Source organism: Agelaius phoeniceus, chromosome 3, assembly GCF_051311805.1.
Source record: "Agelaius phoeniceus isolate bAgePho1 chromosome 3, bAgePho1.hap1, whole genome shotgun sequence".
In the NCBI taxonomy this organism is placed as follows: domain Eukaryota; kingdom Metazoa; phylum Chordata; class Aves; order Passeriformes; family Icteridae; genus Agelaius; species Agelaius phoeniceus.
This window is the reverse complement of record NC_135267.1, coordinates 18861978-18880210: the sequence shown is the minus strand read 5'-3', so window position 1 is coordinate 18880210 and position 18233 is coordinate 18861978. Positions and strand designations below refer to the sequence as shown.

The following is an 18233-nucleotide window of genomic DNA, read 5'->3' as shown; positions in this document are numbered from 1 at the left end:
TCCTCTGGTTTCTTTAGAATGTTGAGGTTATTCTTATGTTACCATAGAATCATCAAGCCTTAAACTCTGTTCTCTGTATTAGCCTTCAGCAGATCCAATCTCTTAACAGGCAAGAGCCTCCTAGAAGTCTACATCACTCACTTGTGCACTCATTAGCCAGCAGGCTGTGGCAAAACCACTGCAGCATTTAGTGAATGGGAAATTACATTGTCAGTGACAGTATGTCTTGAAAGTGACAGAAGGCAGAGTGTCACATTTGAAGACAGACTGAACAATTTTCATACTTGAAAGTCAAGGCCATATATGAAGACTCACAGATGCCTCACAATTTACCCACATCTTGAAAATTAAGTGTATGAGCACTAAGCACTGTTCTGAGAGATTCTCCTGTTAAGATTCTCTCAAGTAATAAAGCCCATTGTATAGTATTATTCTAAGTTTAGTTTTTCACTATATCAAGTATGTTTGAGATAATCAATCTAAAGAAACAGAATTTTCAACAGCCAAGTTTACCTCATTCTAAGGTAAACATCTAAAGTAGGTCAAATGAATTGATACTGTTGCTTGCACATAACAACATGAGTAAAATCTATTGCTTATTTATTCTCTGAACCTTTTCCCAGGGAATGAAGTATAAGCTAAGGAGTATTGCAGTGGATAGGTTTTGGGAGTATTATCAAGAGCGCTTCTGTTCTTTGAAGACTCAATCTTCAGTTAAATTTTTGAAAAGAGTATAATTTATCCTTCCTTCTTCCTGTTTCTAGCTAGTGACTCAGGAGCACATCTGCACAATGCTCAGAAACACACAGTGCAAAAACATAAGAAAATCCATACTAAGCAATTTAACATCTCCAACAATACATAAAGCATGCTGACAGATTTAAGAAGATATACAAACAGCAGTAGCTCCTCAGAATGCTTTCCCAGCACTGCACAGTCTGCACTTCAACAGCCTGAAAGGTAGGAGATGCCTTTGCAAACAACAGTGCTTAGAGTATTTTTATCATAGAGTACGTTGAGTTGCAAGGGACTCAGAATATTCAAGTCCAGTTCCTGGCCCTGCACAGAACACCCCAAGAATCCCATCATGTGCCTGAGGGTGCTTTGTCCAAATGCTTCTTCACCTCAGACAGGTTTGGTGCTGCTCCTCCACTTCATTGTCTTTAACTCTGTGTACAATGTTAGCATCCGGAATACCACACTTAGGGGAGCACAAAAATAAAAGATTCTACACATCTATATAGTTCTTGATGAATCATCTGGGTAAGAACACTTTAGCACCTTCCACAGCACGAGGAAAATATTCCACAGCACGAGGAGCCAACACACACAGCACTGCACTACTCCACACAGACATGACCACTCCAGCTAGCAGAAGCTGGATAGCTGGATCTCACTTTCTTCATCTAGCTATGCATGTACAAAATACTTGGCTTTCTTTTTTTATTTTAGAAGTTTTAAGCTTTGACAGTTTTGTATTTCATGGTAGTTCATTTTTAATTCACAGCTCATTTGTAATTTGTATTTTATATAGGCTGAATTAAAAGAGTTGTAATGTTCAGAAAAAGTACAAGGTCTGGATATTAAATAAGATCTGACTGTTGAGCTTCATGTAAACTAACAGGAGCTTTGGGATTTGGCTTGACAATGAATTTGCAAGGCGCTTAGCAAAAAAACCCAAACAATATTAACCATGGAAACCGTAATAATAATAACTTGGACTGGAAAAGTAACCTAGCCTGGTAAGTTTATAGCAAGATAACATCAGAGTAGGAGCTATGGAAAGAGCCAAGGGAAAACACAGCTTCATTCTAGATCAATCTCAATCTACAATGCTTTATGAAAACTCTTTCCATTAATTCACATCTAGGAGCATGATAAAGTAAAACACTGTCTCTCTGGATCAAAACAAAGGTTTCTCCAGTCAATTACAGGACTACAATTATGGCAACACAGATGTCTACAGAAAAATATAACAGGGCAGCCATAAAGACTCCTCCTGTGGCTTTCCCAGATTCCAGCCTCTTGAAGTACAAGCAGACTGACAGACTCAATTGAATTTTACTCCACTAATCTTCTAATACATTTTCAGACTTTTCAAGTTCTGTGTAGTGTTCAAACTGTAATATCGTAGAAGGAAGAATAAGCCTATCTTTTGTTTTTATCCTTTTTGAACCTCCTATCAGATAGGTTTATGCTCTAATATTTGCACAATGAAGAATAAAATAAATAAATAAATCCCTGTTGATCTCTTCTGCTCCAGTCAGCACTGTACAGAGAACAGAACATGACACGTTTTTTTCTTAATTGTGCTTTTTTCAGATTGAAGTCCACATTGTCAGACTTTAATTGGAAGATGGCTGGTGCTCTTGATCACTCTTGACACCTCTGAATCTTTTCTGGTATTATTAGATTCACACTGAGGTGTGAGAACCAGAACTGTATACATCATTCAAGTTGCAGACAGATTCATTAAAAATGGTGACATTAAAACTCTTTTGCTTTGTTCCCTATTTTCTTCCTAGTAATTTGACTAGTGCTAAACAGTGAGTCCATGTTTTCCTTGATCTGTAATTCCAAGATCTCTTCCTGAGCAGTATTGGCTAGTCCAGTCTGGCAGGAAATGCATAATGCTTCCTTTGTTTTCCTCTTCCTCTGCATCACTTGTCTATTGCTTCCTCTGAGTTTTACATACCACTTGGCAATTCAGTTCTTCAATGTTGCAAATTCCTTTGAACATCTTTGCAGCCTGTTCTCCATTTTTCTACCAATATAACTTAACATCAGCAACAAATACCTTGATTTTTACCCTTAACTATGCTCTTATACGTCTACCTCCCATTTTTAAAAAACCACAATTTGAGACAGAAATAATAAGTAAAAATAAAAGACAATTTCATGATTTTATGTCCTGTAAACCCACAGGTTTTAAACCTGACAGCAACAAGCTGTTTCTTCAGTGTTATGAGGGTTGTCTCTATACTGAAGATTCTAGATCTTAGACTTACAGAGTTCCTCTGATACAGGTAAGTAGTACCGAACCCAATAAGTGCATACAACTGTCTTATTTTGCATGCTTACATTCTGAAATGAAACTAAACTTATCCTTGAATACACCAGTAGGCTGGCATGCCTTCTTAGCCATGGCTATTCCAAACCTTTGATTAAGAAGTCAGTGGTGTTTATCTCAAGCTCCACCAAGATGCCTGCTGAGTGCACAAGAGCTCTTATCTAAGCTTGCAGACCACAGACTGAGCAGGAGGAACAAGTAGCTTTCTTTAGCTCTGTACATAACCCCCACTTCTTGGGAAAAAACCCCACAAAACACATACACCTGCAGATCTGAACAGCTTTTTCAGTGGGCTACAAAAACATGGCAGTGCAGGTAAGATATTAATGTTCTACCAGAAATGTTCTATCCTCCCATTTCTGTAAACTATTACAGAGAAGCCACTGACACAAGGAACATTTCCCATGAGTTCATCACAACTCAACAAACAGGAACATACCTTTTCACCCGGCAGCCCGGCAACACCGTCTGGTCCTTTCACACCCATCTCTCCCTACAAAACAAATTGATCAATTAGAAGCTCCACAGACTTCTGAGGTTAACAACAACTACTCAGGTCATATTAGACTCGATAGAAAAGCATCTTCTATCTGATTTTTTTAGTAATGCAACCACTGTGGAGGAGGATGCCTTACGTGTCATACTAAAATCAGCAAAATAAATGCATTTTAAACACGTATAACATCAATTAAGTCCTTCATCATACAAATGCTTGCACATCCACGTTTCCATAAAAGCAACTAATTTTAAAGGAATTAATTGCAACAGAAGACAGAAACCAAAAGGGTCCATTTTCAGTTCTACACTGAGAAAGCTCAACGTGTAATACAGATTTGTACAAAGTCATGTGCCCTCAATATTTTTGAAAGGCATTATTAAAATTTCTCTCTCCCTCCCTTTTATCCCTTTAGAGAAACCAAACCCCAAACCATAAACAATCTATAAGAAAATTTTAGTTTTGAGAGAAAAACTGACTCTCTTCTATAACTCTCCTGATTGGTCGGGAGTTATGGAAGACCCCAGCAGCTGTAAATTGGACCATAAGTCTTAAAAATTACATAAGAAAACATCAAACCCAGAAATGTTGCTAAATAATGTAAAGTATAAGGTTTAAAAAATTTAAAATAAAAATTATTTGGATGCCAGAGGAGTACAACAAAAGGACTGAAACCATGTAGTGTTTATTTAAAAACAAAACAAAACATTAGGTATGCCTACTTCTATCAAGAACATTCTCCTGCAAGAATAACATTATAACTCTGGTCTGAGATTATTAATCTTTCTGAAGTTGAGAAAGGAGCAGTAAGATTGGCCAGAAGTACACAACAAGAGTTGTATCAGAATCATAAAGGTTAAAAAACTCCTTCAAGATCATCAAGTCCAACCTTTGACTGAACACCACCATGCCAATGAGATCATAGCACTGAGTGCCATGTCCAGTTGTTTCTTGAATGCCTCCAGGGAGAGCGACTCCACCACTTTCCTGGGTAACTCATTGCAAGGACTGACCAGCTTTTCAACAAAGAAATTCTTCCCGATGTCCAGCTTGAATCTTCTGTCGCACAGCTTGAGGCCATTTCTTCTTGTCCTGTCATTGGCTGCCTGCCTGACCCACACCTGCCTACGACCTGCTTTCAGGCACTTGTAGAGAACAATAAGGTCACATCTGAGACTTCTTTTCTCCAGCCTAAGTACCCTCAGCTCCCTCAGTCACTCCTCATAAGACTTGTTCTTACTGAGTATGCACTGTATGCCCTCACCCAGACCATGGATAAAGATATTAAACAGCTCTGTCTCAAAAATAGACCAAAATCCTGTATGCATGAATAGCATAAATCCACTGGCACTGTGAGAGGTAAAGGTTACCTTATCTAATCACCCACAGAGTCATTCTCTTATCTATGCATCCTCTGTTCCCTTGTGCCACTTGCCAGTATTTTAATAGACCAGTACCACTTTGTTACCTTCAGTGGCGTATTTTTATACACTGTGTAGTCTAAAATTACACAGCCTGCTACATGTCAGGAAACCTTTAGCCTGTGTGACTTACTTACCAATTAACCAAGGTATGTTTACACTACTGTTCCACTAACTGCAGACAGACTCCCCATCTTAAAGACAATTATTTTCCACTGTAAATTAGATCTGCAAGTTATGCTTCGACCTTCTAGTTGTGATTTTAAAAACCACAGGTGGAAAGGTAGCAGTTTTTCATGCCTTTATGAATATAAATATCAGATACTATAGGTATCTAACAGTATTCATAGTAACAGTACCATAGACTAAAACCAAAAATATATGAAATGCATCATTAATATTTTTGCATTTTTCTTAATGGTATTTTCTTTTCCTTCTGCAGGCCTTAAAGTCCTTCACAAAAGTGAAAGATAAGTTGCTGGGAAAACAGCTTTATAAGGTGGTGAACAGCAGTAGCACAAGGCTGGCATTTCTAGGTTATGAGGTACACACTGTAACAACAGCCAAAGGTAGAACCATGAGCTGTAAATCTACTGTCAGGATTTACAGAGGGTGACAATGAAAATCCTTTTCAACTGAGCTTCTCGTGGGAGGGCAGGTGTTCAGCCATCCCCAAGAAAGCAGAGCTCCATCATATATAGTGGTGACTAGGGAAAAAATGGTGTCACTCCACATGTGCCCCCACTTCCTCCTCCTTCCCACTGCTTTATATACTTTATTTGCTGATCATGGCATCATGTGTTGGGTATGGAATATCCCTTTGGTAGTTGGTGTCACTGTCCTGGCTGTGTCCTCTCCCAGCTCCTTCTGCACTGCCAGCCCCTTGCTGGTGGGACGGGGTAGGGAGCAGAAAAGTCTTTGACACTGTGCAAGTGCTGCTTGGCAATAATGAAAACATCCCTGTGTTATCAACCCTGTTTCCAGCACTAATCCAAAACACATCCTCATACTGGCTACTGGGATTAAAATGAACTCTGTCCCAACTAAAACCAGGACACAACATCACCAGAAATGTCCAGGTTAAAAAAGAAAACAAAACAAAACAACAACAACAACAACAACAAAGATCAACAAAAAACAACAACAAAACCAAAAAAGACCAACCAAAAAACCAACAAAGACAACAACAACAACAACAACAAAAACCATACAAAAAAACCAACCAAAACCAAAAAAGTGTCTATTAGCAAAAAGGAAAAAAAAAATTCACACTCAGAGAATATGTTAGGAGAAAGAAAACTCATCCCAAAGGCAGCATCATTCCAGGGTTTCCCTGGTACTGTGGGAGCAGCAGGGAGTATACAGATGAGGAAGTATGATCCCTGCTACTCCCAGCAGAAGCCCCCAGTTGTGTTCTGTCCCATCAGAGCAGGAGCTCAGCTCACCAAGGCCTGAGCTGGGTGTCACTGGTTCAACTCCTGCACCGGTGACAGTGACTGCTGGCTCCCCTGCTCCTGTGTCAGCTCTGGAATGGCCCCACTGGGGAAGTGTGACATTCTCCCACACCCTTGAGCACCTCAGAGTGGTGAGGACTTGCTGCCACCACCATCTCCACTCCTCAGGAACACTTAAACTCAGGACTGAGAGGAGTACTGGAATGGCAAATACGCTAACAAGGACAATAAGTCCCGTTTCAGAATTTTTTATAAGAAAAAAATGGTTGCATTGCTAATGGTATTTTCCCTTTTTAATTTGATAACTTGGGCAATTAGATGGTAAAACATAAGTGGGACTATCCATAAATTCTTAGGTTGGTAAGCACAAAGCATTTCATTCTGCTTATTGTAAGATTTTATTCTACTAAGTGTACTGGCAATTCCTGACTTTGTCATAACTGACAGCCAGCCGTATTTTGCTCAGCTTTCTTCTTTTTCTTGAATTCCAGCTTCTAGGTCCCTATCAATAACCTCAGCAACAAAGACTGGGCCAGAAAGGAACCTTTCTCAAGGCTGCATAGTACAATAGATATGCTTTAGGTGGAATCAAGTTGACTGGATTTTGAGAGGAAAGTCAGAGTAGCAGGAAAGAAAGACTAGCAAGGAAAATGGAGAGAAAGAACAGTTCAGACACTTCATTTGTTCTCCAGGAGATCTTTTTTTATATCATTCTATTACAAATATTTTCCTAGTGCAATAATACATTGCATAAACCTATCTCTACCAATCCCAAAATAGCCTTTTAAATGTCTTTTTCCTTAAGTAAAATTTAAAATGAAGTTGAATAGCAAAAAATTTCTCCATGGTGTACATCAACAAGCACTTTAATATTTGAAAGCAATCTGCCTCTGGCTTTTTGGTCCCTAGTTCACTTACAGCATTAACTAATGACCTAATAACACAGCTAACACTGGCTTAACATTATATCAAAATATTTAATTCTGTTTAGATTTCAATTTAAAATATTTCATGGGCACTTAGTCTGCTTGAAAGAAATAAAAGTAGAAAACAGGTTTTTTTTTTAGCCTCCTTGAGAGAGAAAATCAGTTTATATATTCAGCATATATGTAATCATTCCAATTATGGTAACCCATATTCTGTCTTTCTGAAGAATTTCTACATACTGAGGACAAAACAGGACCTTTACAACATTATTAAAAGACATTTGCTAACAACAGATATGTTTCTAAGATTCTGAGTAGCTAAATATGATGCTGAAGTAGTACAAATTGCAACCAAATAAAAACCACAGTAAATATCTCACTCAGATGAGAAGAAGAGAAAACTCAACTCCACAGAAAATATCAAAATGTGTTAAAATCACAGAAGACTTCCACCTAAGTTGTGTCCACTTGCAACTTGTGCGATACACTGTGCTAAGAATCAAGCTGCCATGAGAATATACAGAATATTATTTAGAGATAGTCCAAACTGTACACTTAGTAAGTAGCAAACAAAGTTGGTCCAGGCAATTTTTTCAGTCTTAATTATTGAGAAATTAAAAAACAGTTGGTCCCTTGCTGCAGAAGCTGATCTCCCAGCAAAAATATCCTGCAGAGCAAATCAACTATTCCATGCCCAAAGTATCAGAGATAAAAGTTTTGAGTGAAGAACTGTCCTCATGAAGTCATAATGGAAGGCCAGGTATACAAACAGGAAGGTCATTCACACAAATGGCATAATTTTGATCAGATGCTCCTGTGCATTCAGATGCACAGCTTGCCAGTGATATATCAATATTTGCATGAATGGTTGTTCCAGTGAAAATATGGCACTCCAGTCCTTTGGGCCTGCAATATACTTTAAATTGAGCCAAGAGTACAGGAATGGAGTGGATACAGGCTAATAATTAAATTCAAAATGCCTAAAATGGCTTATAAGTTATCACAATTTACACTGGTGATAGCTTAGATGCTCCTGAATAGTCTGACCTTAGGGAACAGTGATTTTAGACTGAAGAGAAGGGCAATTTTAAGGGGCTTGAATGTAGCCTAATATCAATCAGTAGAGACTTCCTTTTCAATCCCATAGCAACAAAAAAAGACATAAATTCAATCATACAATTAATTAAAGTGAATGGGAAATTGGAATTAGATAAAGCAAAATAAAAGGATAAGAACTTTTGTGCTGAAAAGGAGATAATATCAACAGAATCAGAAATTTCTTATTAAAGAAGGCAAAAAATTAACATTTTCACTTGGATGCTGCAATGGCACAGACATTTAAATACATTATACAATATATACATATTAGTTGGATGCCTATAGTAATATGATTTAGAAACAAAAGAAAAAATGAAATGAGAAGCTGAGCCCAAGCAAAGGGGGAAACATGTGCTTAGGAACCACAGAACTCAGAGAAGACCTGTTTTTTGTAACTGGCCAGCAAAGTTATCAAGAAGCTGCCTATTTTGTGTATAATACATTACAAGACACTCAGCCACAGTCTGTTAGCTTCCTTTATATAATCTGACAATAAGTCATGTATCCTACATGTCTGGAATGTTCTGGAGCCTTTCTGCCTCGTCAGGTCTAATTATTGATGTAACAAGGCCGTCATTGAGAAGGAGTGTTACTGAAAACTTGCGTAAATGCAGAGTCAGTGAGAAAAATGGTATTAAAATCTCAGAGAATGTTGCTTTCAGCTCCATCATGGTAGGCACTATTTAGCTCAAGATTTGTTTGCTCCCAAAGGTCAGTGAGCCAATCCTGGTCACAGTCATACTGTGCCCTCCATCCAACCCCCCTTCCCCATCTCCCCAAAAAAGAAAAAAACCCCACCAACTGCAAAGCTAGGAAGTAACAAGTACTGGTCAGTTGTAAGAAAAGATCAAATTAAGAAGCTTTCTACCTGTTTGGTGTTCTACCCCTGAATTTGACCTGCTGATTCATTCAATTTTGTGAAAGGACATTCATAAACGTCAATATACTTTCTTTAGGTTAAACTTCCAGGTGCATCGGGGTTCATTGACTCAGACGGTTCCATGCACAGAGAATCCATGCAATGAGGCTCTTTTTCTAAAACAAGTGGAAGAACAGAACCTTACATGTTTTGTTTAGAGGCACTATGCTCAGCATGGTAAATACTGCTAATTGGCTGGGAGATTAAATGGTAAAAAAAAATCAGACTTGTGAAGTCTGCTTTCCCAACTTAGTAGCAATAATGGTCTAAGTGAATCAGGTCAGAAGCAGAAGAGCTGTTTCCCAAACAAATGCTAGGAAACTCCCTGTGCTGTTAGCATAGCTAAAACTAAAAACTGAAAATTGTTTATACACTCTAGATCAAAACTTCATTATTAGGTCTGAAAACTGACAGCAGTCCCTCTAGATTCAGCTGGACTATAGAAACTAATATGACTGAACTTTTTTTTTCACCTAAAAATACAGCTTGTGTCAAAAATTGAAATATATACTGGAGGGGAGGAGTTATGGTGGGGGGAATTATACTGTCAATAAATGTTCTTAATTTCAACCAGCTGTGTAGATAAGCCTTCTCAGAACTGGACCCTTTTCAGCCAGACACTACAGTTATAGGAACAGCCCTGGCTGTCTTCAGAAACTATTTCAGATCACATATTAAATGGTGTGCTGCAAGGTGGGATGTTGGGTTAGGATACCACCATCTAACCTCTGGATTAGGACAGTCCAGGCAACTTCCTCTCATACAAACTGCATTTCCTGACCTCAATTCCTATCTCGCTATCTTTGTGCCAGATTTACAATAGTTTATTCAACTTGCCCCCTCTAGTAGCACATGGAAAACACATTCTCAGCTGTGTCTTACTTCAGCATCCTCCAACAAAATTTAAGGAATGGAATGTGAAAGGAAAACATCTGATATGTTGACCTATAGAATTAGGAAATTCCAAGCTACATAGCATAAGAATGTCATGGTAAGCATTACAGAAAAATTCAGAAAAGGCCAAGGAAAGGACCAACTGGCCTGTCCTAGAGACTTGCCAATGTCAGACTCTTCTCTCTTCACAATTACCAGTTTCAGGTATGAGCATTGTCAAAGAATATATGGAGGTCATATTTCATACCCTCCTACTGATGATTGCAAGGATGATTCCACCACATGGGATTCTGTCCATCAGCAGTGATGTACACACAGGAGATGGAACAATTCTTGTCAGAATATATATATGTCTTCTGTACAGGGCATGGTGGCAGGGCTGGGGAGGCATGTGCTTCCCAGGCAGGTAAAATGTGCTCCACAGAGTTGATGAGGTGACCCCAAAGTGGGGCAGCTGTAAAATGCCTGGCAGGGAGTTCACACACAGAGCCAGACACTGACTGATAAAGGATCCACCCTGTGTTCAGGCAGGTTCCTTCAAGGGATAACAGAATCCATGCAATTTCTATTTAAGAAAGATAAGCCAATGACAAGGCTTGAAAAAGAGAATTCAAGTGATATTTTACCTTTTCACCTTTCTCTCCTTTGTGGCCTGGCAAACCAGCTACTCCTGGTAATCCTGCTTCTCCCTGATTTTAAAAGAAATAAAAAAAGTCAACAAAGCAGATCTAAAATATATTTGGTTAGGTTTCCTGTCTTTGTCACAAATGCCTAACAAAGCAAATGACTCAATAAATATAGTGCAACACCCAGGAGAAGTACTAAAAGAAAACAAACATTGTGTAGAATATAATTCATTCTCAAGTGAAAACATTTACACTAAATATAATACCTAAATATAATTCTCAGTTTTACCATGGTACTTTCTTGGGTGTATATTCAAACAATTAAACCTTACTGACGTCTCTAATTTTACTTTACTTTTTGGATTTAACTAAATTCAAAATGTACTGGTTCTTAACTGGGAAATACAATGTAAATATGGTACAATACTACAAATAAGTAAGATTTTTTCATGACTGCAAAGAAAACCAAACCCAACTGTTTTTATATCCAACAGGATTAAACAGCATAATGCATTAAAAAGCAACAGGAAAACTTTATACTTTATTTGGAAAGCAGTAGCATCTCTGTGTAGATTCTTGCTGCATCCCAGGAAGCGTGTATATTTTGCTGGCATGGACAGTCACTGGTGATGAAGTCGTAGCCAGTAACCTCTCCTCATGTGAGCACTAAAAAAAAAAAAAGATTTTCTTCTTTTTGGTCCACTTTGGTAACAGGTAAATACCATCCAACTTTCTGTTCTATCTTCTGTTTTAATACTCCTGTACAAACCATACGTGGAAAGTGACAACAACTTCCTAACAGAGAAAAAAGCTGTAAAAAAAATCAATTCTAGATCTTTAGATCCTTCTGTTCTAAAATTGATGCCAGTTAAAACTGATATGACTGTCCCACTTCTTTCTTCCAAAAGACAGAGGAATAAAGAGGAATAAAGTCTCCCAAAATCAGAAATAGTGGGACAGAAAATGTCCATGGGAAGAAAGAAAATAGATAGTACTGCATAGTCTCATCCTGTCCTCTGCCCTGCCCTTAAGTGCAAAATATAAGAGTGCAAAGGAAAACTTTTTTTATTTCCTTGTAGTAAAATACTACTGGTATAGATAGTTTGGAAACAAACAAAAAAGCCCTGAAGCCAAGATTTACCTGTCTGTGACTCCTGAGCCAACCTGAAGAGATACTACAGGACAAGTCAACAGAACCTGCTAAACTTCAGTAAGTCTCATTAAGATGTAATGAAGTTTTTTTCGAGCCTTCTGTCAGAGAAATTCCCACAGGATTTACTGCTTAGCATAGAAATTCATATCCAAGTATAAATTCCTTCCCTTAAATTACTGAAAATGTAGCTGTTATAATGGGTAAGGAAGTTGTGAAAAAAATAAGTCAGAAAATGTAATGCTAGTTTTAATATGAAAGTCATTAACAAGTAGTCCACCTTTTCTTACATCTTAAACATAAAAAACACAAATTAAACTGATGGTGGTTTTAGCTACATAGATGAATGAATATTTACATGTTATTGATAAAGCCTATTGTTGAGATTTTTATCTTATGTATAATTAGGGTTTGTTTTGTTCTTGCTTTTTCTGCTATTGTGTCATAACTGCTCAATAAATTGTATTTCCAAGCACCAAGGACATACCGGAATTTAATTAATTCCACTTTTTCATAAGCTTACACATTCAAGAGAAAGTCTGCGTTACCCTCAAGAATACATTCAGAAATATATTTGAACGATTAATCATTGTTTAAAATTGAAATCTGCCCCCTGAAATTAGACCATGCTTCTTTCATGCTTCTGAGCACCAAGCAGTCTTGTGTTCCTCTCTCCCATCCAGGTACACTTTCCCCTGTCTCTTTGTGGATGTAACCAATCAGTCCCACATGCTCTGGGGTCTTTTTGCTGACTACAACCTTGGTGGTGATGGCACTGTCCACTGCCTTAGAGGAGCCTGATCTTCCAGACTGCTTATGAATAGCAGGCCAATAGTTTAACACAATGTCTTTCTGAGGGTACTTATAGTTTGGTTGGGTTTTTTGTGTTTTGGTTTTTTTTTTGGGGGGGGGGCATTTGTTTTGTTTTGGCTTTTTTGTTGTTTTAGTTTGGGGTTTGTTTTTTTGTTTTTTTTTTTAATGGGCTAGATTGAGCAAAATAATTACATCTACAACTTCAAGTTATGGTTCTACTGTCTTCCAGTTTATACTGATTCTTGTCTATCAAAAAAAGAGGGAAAAGTGAACCCTTTAAACTAAATCAATGTTTTCCCTCATGTTAAACAATATATACACTTCGGCATGTACATTCTAAAGAAGAAAGTATTTCATAGAATCAAGAAGGTTGGAAGAGACCTGTAGGATCAAGTCCAACCATCAACCTACCACTACAACTTTCCAGTTATTAGTTATTATTCCAGACTCTTTCATGGGCTTTGCTTATTTCATCTGTAAAGCTTCACAAGATGCAACTGTTACTGAAATGGCCTCTGTTGTTGGAAACCATTCTCAAACCATCTCAGTGATTTGTTTCCTACTCTCTAAGGCTTCTTCAGTTACTAATTAGAAATTAATCAATGTTAAGGAATGCATTTAAAAAGCACTAGCAGCACCTAGTACCTTTTTCTGATGTTCCACTGTAACATTTGTTTAGGCAGCAAAAAACTATGTACCATGACTCCAGATATGGAATTCATTTTTAGGAGGTAATTAAATTATCACCACTGTTGAAAATTTTTTACAGCTATTTAGCAGGAAACAATAATGCAATTGCTTTTGTATTAACATTTGAATTTTAACAGATAACTTACCAAGTCTGCAGATATTTCACAACATGTATCTTCTACTGCAAGTTGTGAATTACAATAAACTGCTATGTGGTGAAGTTCAATCTATTAAGGAATACAAAAGAGATTAATATGAGGTGTAAAAAATTATGTGTTATGGCATGCTTTTTCTTATCTTGGGGTAATAAACTTTCTCTTTGAAACACTGCATATTTCTGAAATGCTAGAAAAAGACAAATCCAAAACAATTACACAGCTCCTCACTTAAGGAACAAATTATGCAGTCTATTACTTTGATGTAAATAGCATTTTAGATTTCGTTTATTTTCACTTAAGTTGCATCCATCTGTATTGGTTTGCTATATTACACAAGAATTTTAGCCTTGTAGACATCCTCTACAAATCTTTTCAGGAAAGGTAATTTTCCTCTGCAGGTAACTAAAATAAAGGTTTGATAAACTCTCTATCACATGCATCCATTGCTTTGGACAGATCTTTGCCTGGACATGGCCACTAAATCACCTGAAGAGCAAAAGTCACAAATTCTTTATATAAAGCTTTTGTTTCAGAGACTTTGGGTAGATTGGAAAGATGAGAAGCAAGTAAAATTCTAACTAGATTTCTTGTCATCATATTCCTCTTTTTGCATAGGTTTTATATCTTCTTAATCTCCCTCTTGCACTTGGTGTTGAGAAAAGTGACCATTGGTATAGGATCTGCTCTGCTGCCTTCATCAGCTTTAAGCCCATAATGTTTTCCTGCAAATGTGGAAATCCCAATTGAAAACTTCAACTCAGAATTATCCAGCTCATACCATGCAACCAGCAGAAAAAAACCTGCTTTTTCTGCTGCATGCTATTTGGAAATGAGGAAACAGTACACACGTTTCAAATAATGAACTCAAGTCTGAGAAAATAAAACAAAGCATGAGCTTGGCTCCATGAAACAAGAGATCTGAGTCCAGGACAAAGTGCTTAGCCCCACAAGAATGACTCCTCCTGCAATGTTAGTTTGCAGTTAAAATGTGCTGTTTTCCTCTGGAGCCCTACAGAGTACATAACATCACTGAAGCTTTCTGATGGTCACTATAAACCCCAGGGCAGATGCTTTAAACCTGGTAGCTTCATGTCACTGTACTTAAAACATAACTGATATTTCCTGAAGATTTCAAATTATTTGCTGTGCTTTCAAATTACTTGCTTTCAAATTACTTTCTCTCCTGCATGAGGAAACAGAAGAGAGCATTCCCAGGACAAAAAATACCCCAGAATATCATGGGGCTTCATCAGGTAATTCTTGCACCAAAGGCTGCAGGAAACACACCTCTGGCCACTTCCTAATCCCTCTCTTTTGGATAAGGGAGAGACAACTGTGAACAATGTGCCCCTATTTCCACATGGCTGAATTACTCTAGAAGACCTGAATACAGAGGTAATCCTTAATTATTTTGTATCTCCCCTTTATCAAAGACAGACAAAGTGTAACAGATGACTGACACAAACCTATAAATAAATCTTACTAAAAATGAAAGAAAATAATTAGGACTGCAAGTTACCTTTAAACATAGAAATACTATTCTGTGGTAATTAGATGGCTCTTTCTCCAGATTAAATACAGAAAAACAGACTCCTTAAACCAGGACTGAGTTCTATGCAGTTACTTTGGCAACAGCTTTGTCCTAGCAGATGCTACATAATTGAATAATGTTTAAAGAAAAACACTTAAGGACTTCAAATTAAGAATACACACTCAAAAATAATGACTGGGTTTGAACATTTTATCTACGTGATTCTATACAACTGTGTTAGTAAAAGCGTGGCTAAAACATTACTTCAAGTTATCTGTTTGTCCTTTCACACTACTCACATCTACAGGCTTATCATCCGCAGCACGAGAAGCAATCAGTGTCCTTCCCTGCAAGTCAATGGTGAATTTTTCATCAGTCTGCTTTCTCTCAATTAAATTACAATCCAAATAGAGGGAAATGATCCCTGACTGCACGCTAATACCAAGCTTATGCCACTGCCGATCAAACAATGGATAAATTTCTCGACTCTTAAAAGTGTAGTGCAGTATATTTCCCTGAAAGGATTTGGTCATATACTCCACCACCTTTTTTGTACCATCCAGGAGGACAGAGATCTGAAAGCAAGACAAAATAAAATAAGTGGTTATTTAAAAGTTATAAGAAAGAAGCAAATATATAAACCATATATAACAAAAATATTTCAACTACATATACTGGGCAAGAATTATGTTATGAAGCATTCTTTGATGTAACTTGGTAAATATATATCACCTATGAATCAAAACATGCATTTATTCTATTTTGCAGTCTAAACTGAATAGATTTTGCTAAATTTCTGTCATTCCTGCCACAAATTATCAATTATTTCAGAGCAGTCTGTCTATTTCACATAAACTCTAGCTAAATCCATTAATGAAACATCCATAATTACATGTGCCATATTACATGCCGGAAAAAAGAAACTTTTTGAAGGAATAAATCAAAGATGACTCTAACCTCAGGTGTGTCATACTGATTTAAAATTTGCCATATATACCAACGCTCTTTCTTGGTATTTCGCCGTACACGGAATGTAGCAACCAGAGAGTATTCTTCAGGAAGCCCATTTGGAAATACTTGCCTGGAACAAGAGGGAGGAAAGAGATTTCTTGTAATTCTTATACAAAACAGCACTACTTAAAAGGAATTAACAGAAATAATACCTGCTGAAAACAAGAAGCCAAACACTTGCTCCCACTCATACATATTCACAGGCCTCAGCATTCAGAAGTGTTTCTTCTCAAAAGTACAATTCAGTCTTTTTATAGGAATAAACGACTGAAAGTTTTTTAATTCATTTTTGTTCTTAATTTTTTAGCATCTGTGATTAATATAAATAGGAGTCTAAAAAGAAATGATGCAAAGTGAATGTCCCACATGAAAGTATTTTAAAATACATCTTTTTCCAGTTTATTGCTTGGGATACTTGGTACTTAAATAAGTTTTGTAGAAGATTTGTGGAATAATCCCCATCCTTGGAGACTTTTAAAACACAGCTGGACAGGGCTCATAATAACCTGATCTAACTTCCAAGTTGGTCCTGCTTTGAGCAGGGATTTGATCCAGTGACCTCCATGGGCAATGGCTCGGACATCTTGAGCATCAGAACAGTTGGACATTTAGCAAGCTTGAAAACAAATAAGGAATGTGTTTTAGAACAAATTATTTAGTGTTGTTTGATTTTGTTATTACTTTCTTACCTAAGATGCATCAATGTCTCAAAAAAGTCTGACCTATATCACAGAATGCACCTCAAGACCACTTCCATGAACTCTTAGAAAAGTCTGCATTTCACAAAAAATGAAATCTGTACCTCAACTCTACAGACTTTGGTAACTATTAAATATACACTAATTCTTTACTAAATAAATTAGGATGGTACAATCAACTTATTTAATTTGAAGCTTCTGCATTTCAAATGATTTCTTTTTTAAGACAGAGGTGAGAAAATTAAAACCACAGATTTGTACACAACACAGGAGTAGCAAAAGCGTTCACATTGCTGTTTGCAATCAGCTAGCCATGGTGCAGAAAGCATTCCTTGGATCAGAGTTCAGGAAGCCTGTGGACCCCCCTGCACAGCAGAAAAATTTCCTCCATTTTATTTCCCACAATCACATGAAGCAAATGGTTTAATTCTAAAAAAATACTGATTACAATTATACAGCAATGTGCTATAAAGCTTTTCTTAAAAAAAAAAACAAAACAAAATAAAACGAGAAAGGTGGGAGCAAAGAAAGAGCAAAGCACTACAGCTGATGAAACAATAGCCTCACAACCCTCCTAGACATTGTTGTACTTAGGAGCTCAGGAAAAATGCCTCCTGCGCAGAGAAGCCTGCTCTAAATCCTGCCAAAGAGCTTCTTTAAGGACTAGCACCTATTTAAGTTTCTCATGTGGGAATCACACTTCTTTGGCTTATTTCCCACAGCTGATTCCTGTTTTATCCTAGGACCAAATTGGCTGCTGTCCCACATTGTTAGTGGATCCATATGCTATTATACAGCAATAGACGTTGGAATGTCAAAAGGCAAGGCGAAAGAGAATAGGCTTGGCTGTACTTAGACCTAGATTTCATACTTTGTATTTTAAATATAGCATAAAGGACATGTTTCATGATTTATAAAAAAAATACCTTCACCAGGCATAAGTGTGTGACTGCAGAACAATAAACTATCTGGACACGGGATCAGCCCTATGATTTCCTGCACCCCAGGCAGGCTAAGGAGATGGTATCTCAGGTTTACAGCTGTAAGCTAGACAGGATATCTGGCATCTGATGTGGATGGGAGCATCTGATTAGCTCTCTAAAATAAATTAACTTTCCCAGCTAAGTTCCATATAGGAGACACTGGGGAATTCACATTAATGGACAAAGGACAGACAACTGTGGAAAAGAAATGATCAGAAGTCTTCATCAAATGAAAAGAGGGGAACCATGACTGTTACTGTAGGTCCAGAAGACAAACAGAAGCAGTCTTTGGGCA

General features: G+C 37.4%; 1 protein-coding gene across 5 annotated transcripts in view; it reads right to left on the bottom strand.

The window, feature by feature from the left end:
• The window catches only part of COL19A1 (collagen type XIX alpha 1 chain), a 183821-nt gene that overhangs the window by 136233 nt on the left and 29355 nt on the right, over positions 1–18233 (bottom strand). For all 5 annotated transcript variants that reach the window (XM_077174795.1, XM_077174798.1, XM_077174799.1 and 2 more), the window contains exons 5-10: positions 16204–16327; positions 15546–15821; positions 13704–13784; positions 11445–11570; positions 10905–10967; positions 3510–3563 (exon numbers count right to left, since the gene is read on the bottom strand). In XM_077174795.1, coding sequence (XP_077030910.1) covers positions 3510–3563; positions 10905–10967; positions 11445–11570; positions 13704–13784; positions 15546–15821; positions 16204–16327 — 724 coding nt within the window. The remainder of the gene's footprint in view (positions 1–3509; positions 3564–10904; positions 10968–11444; positions 11571–13703; positions 13785–15545; positions 15822–16203; positions 16328–18233) is intronic.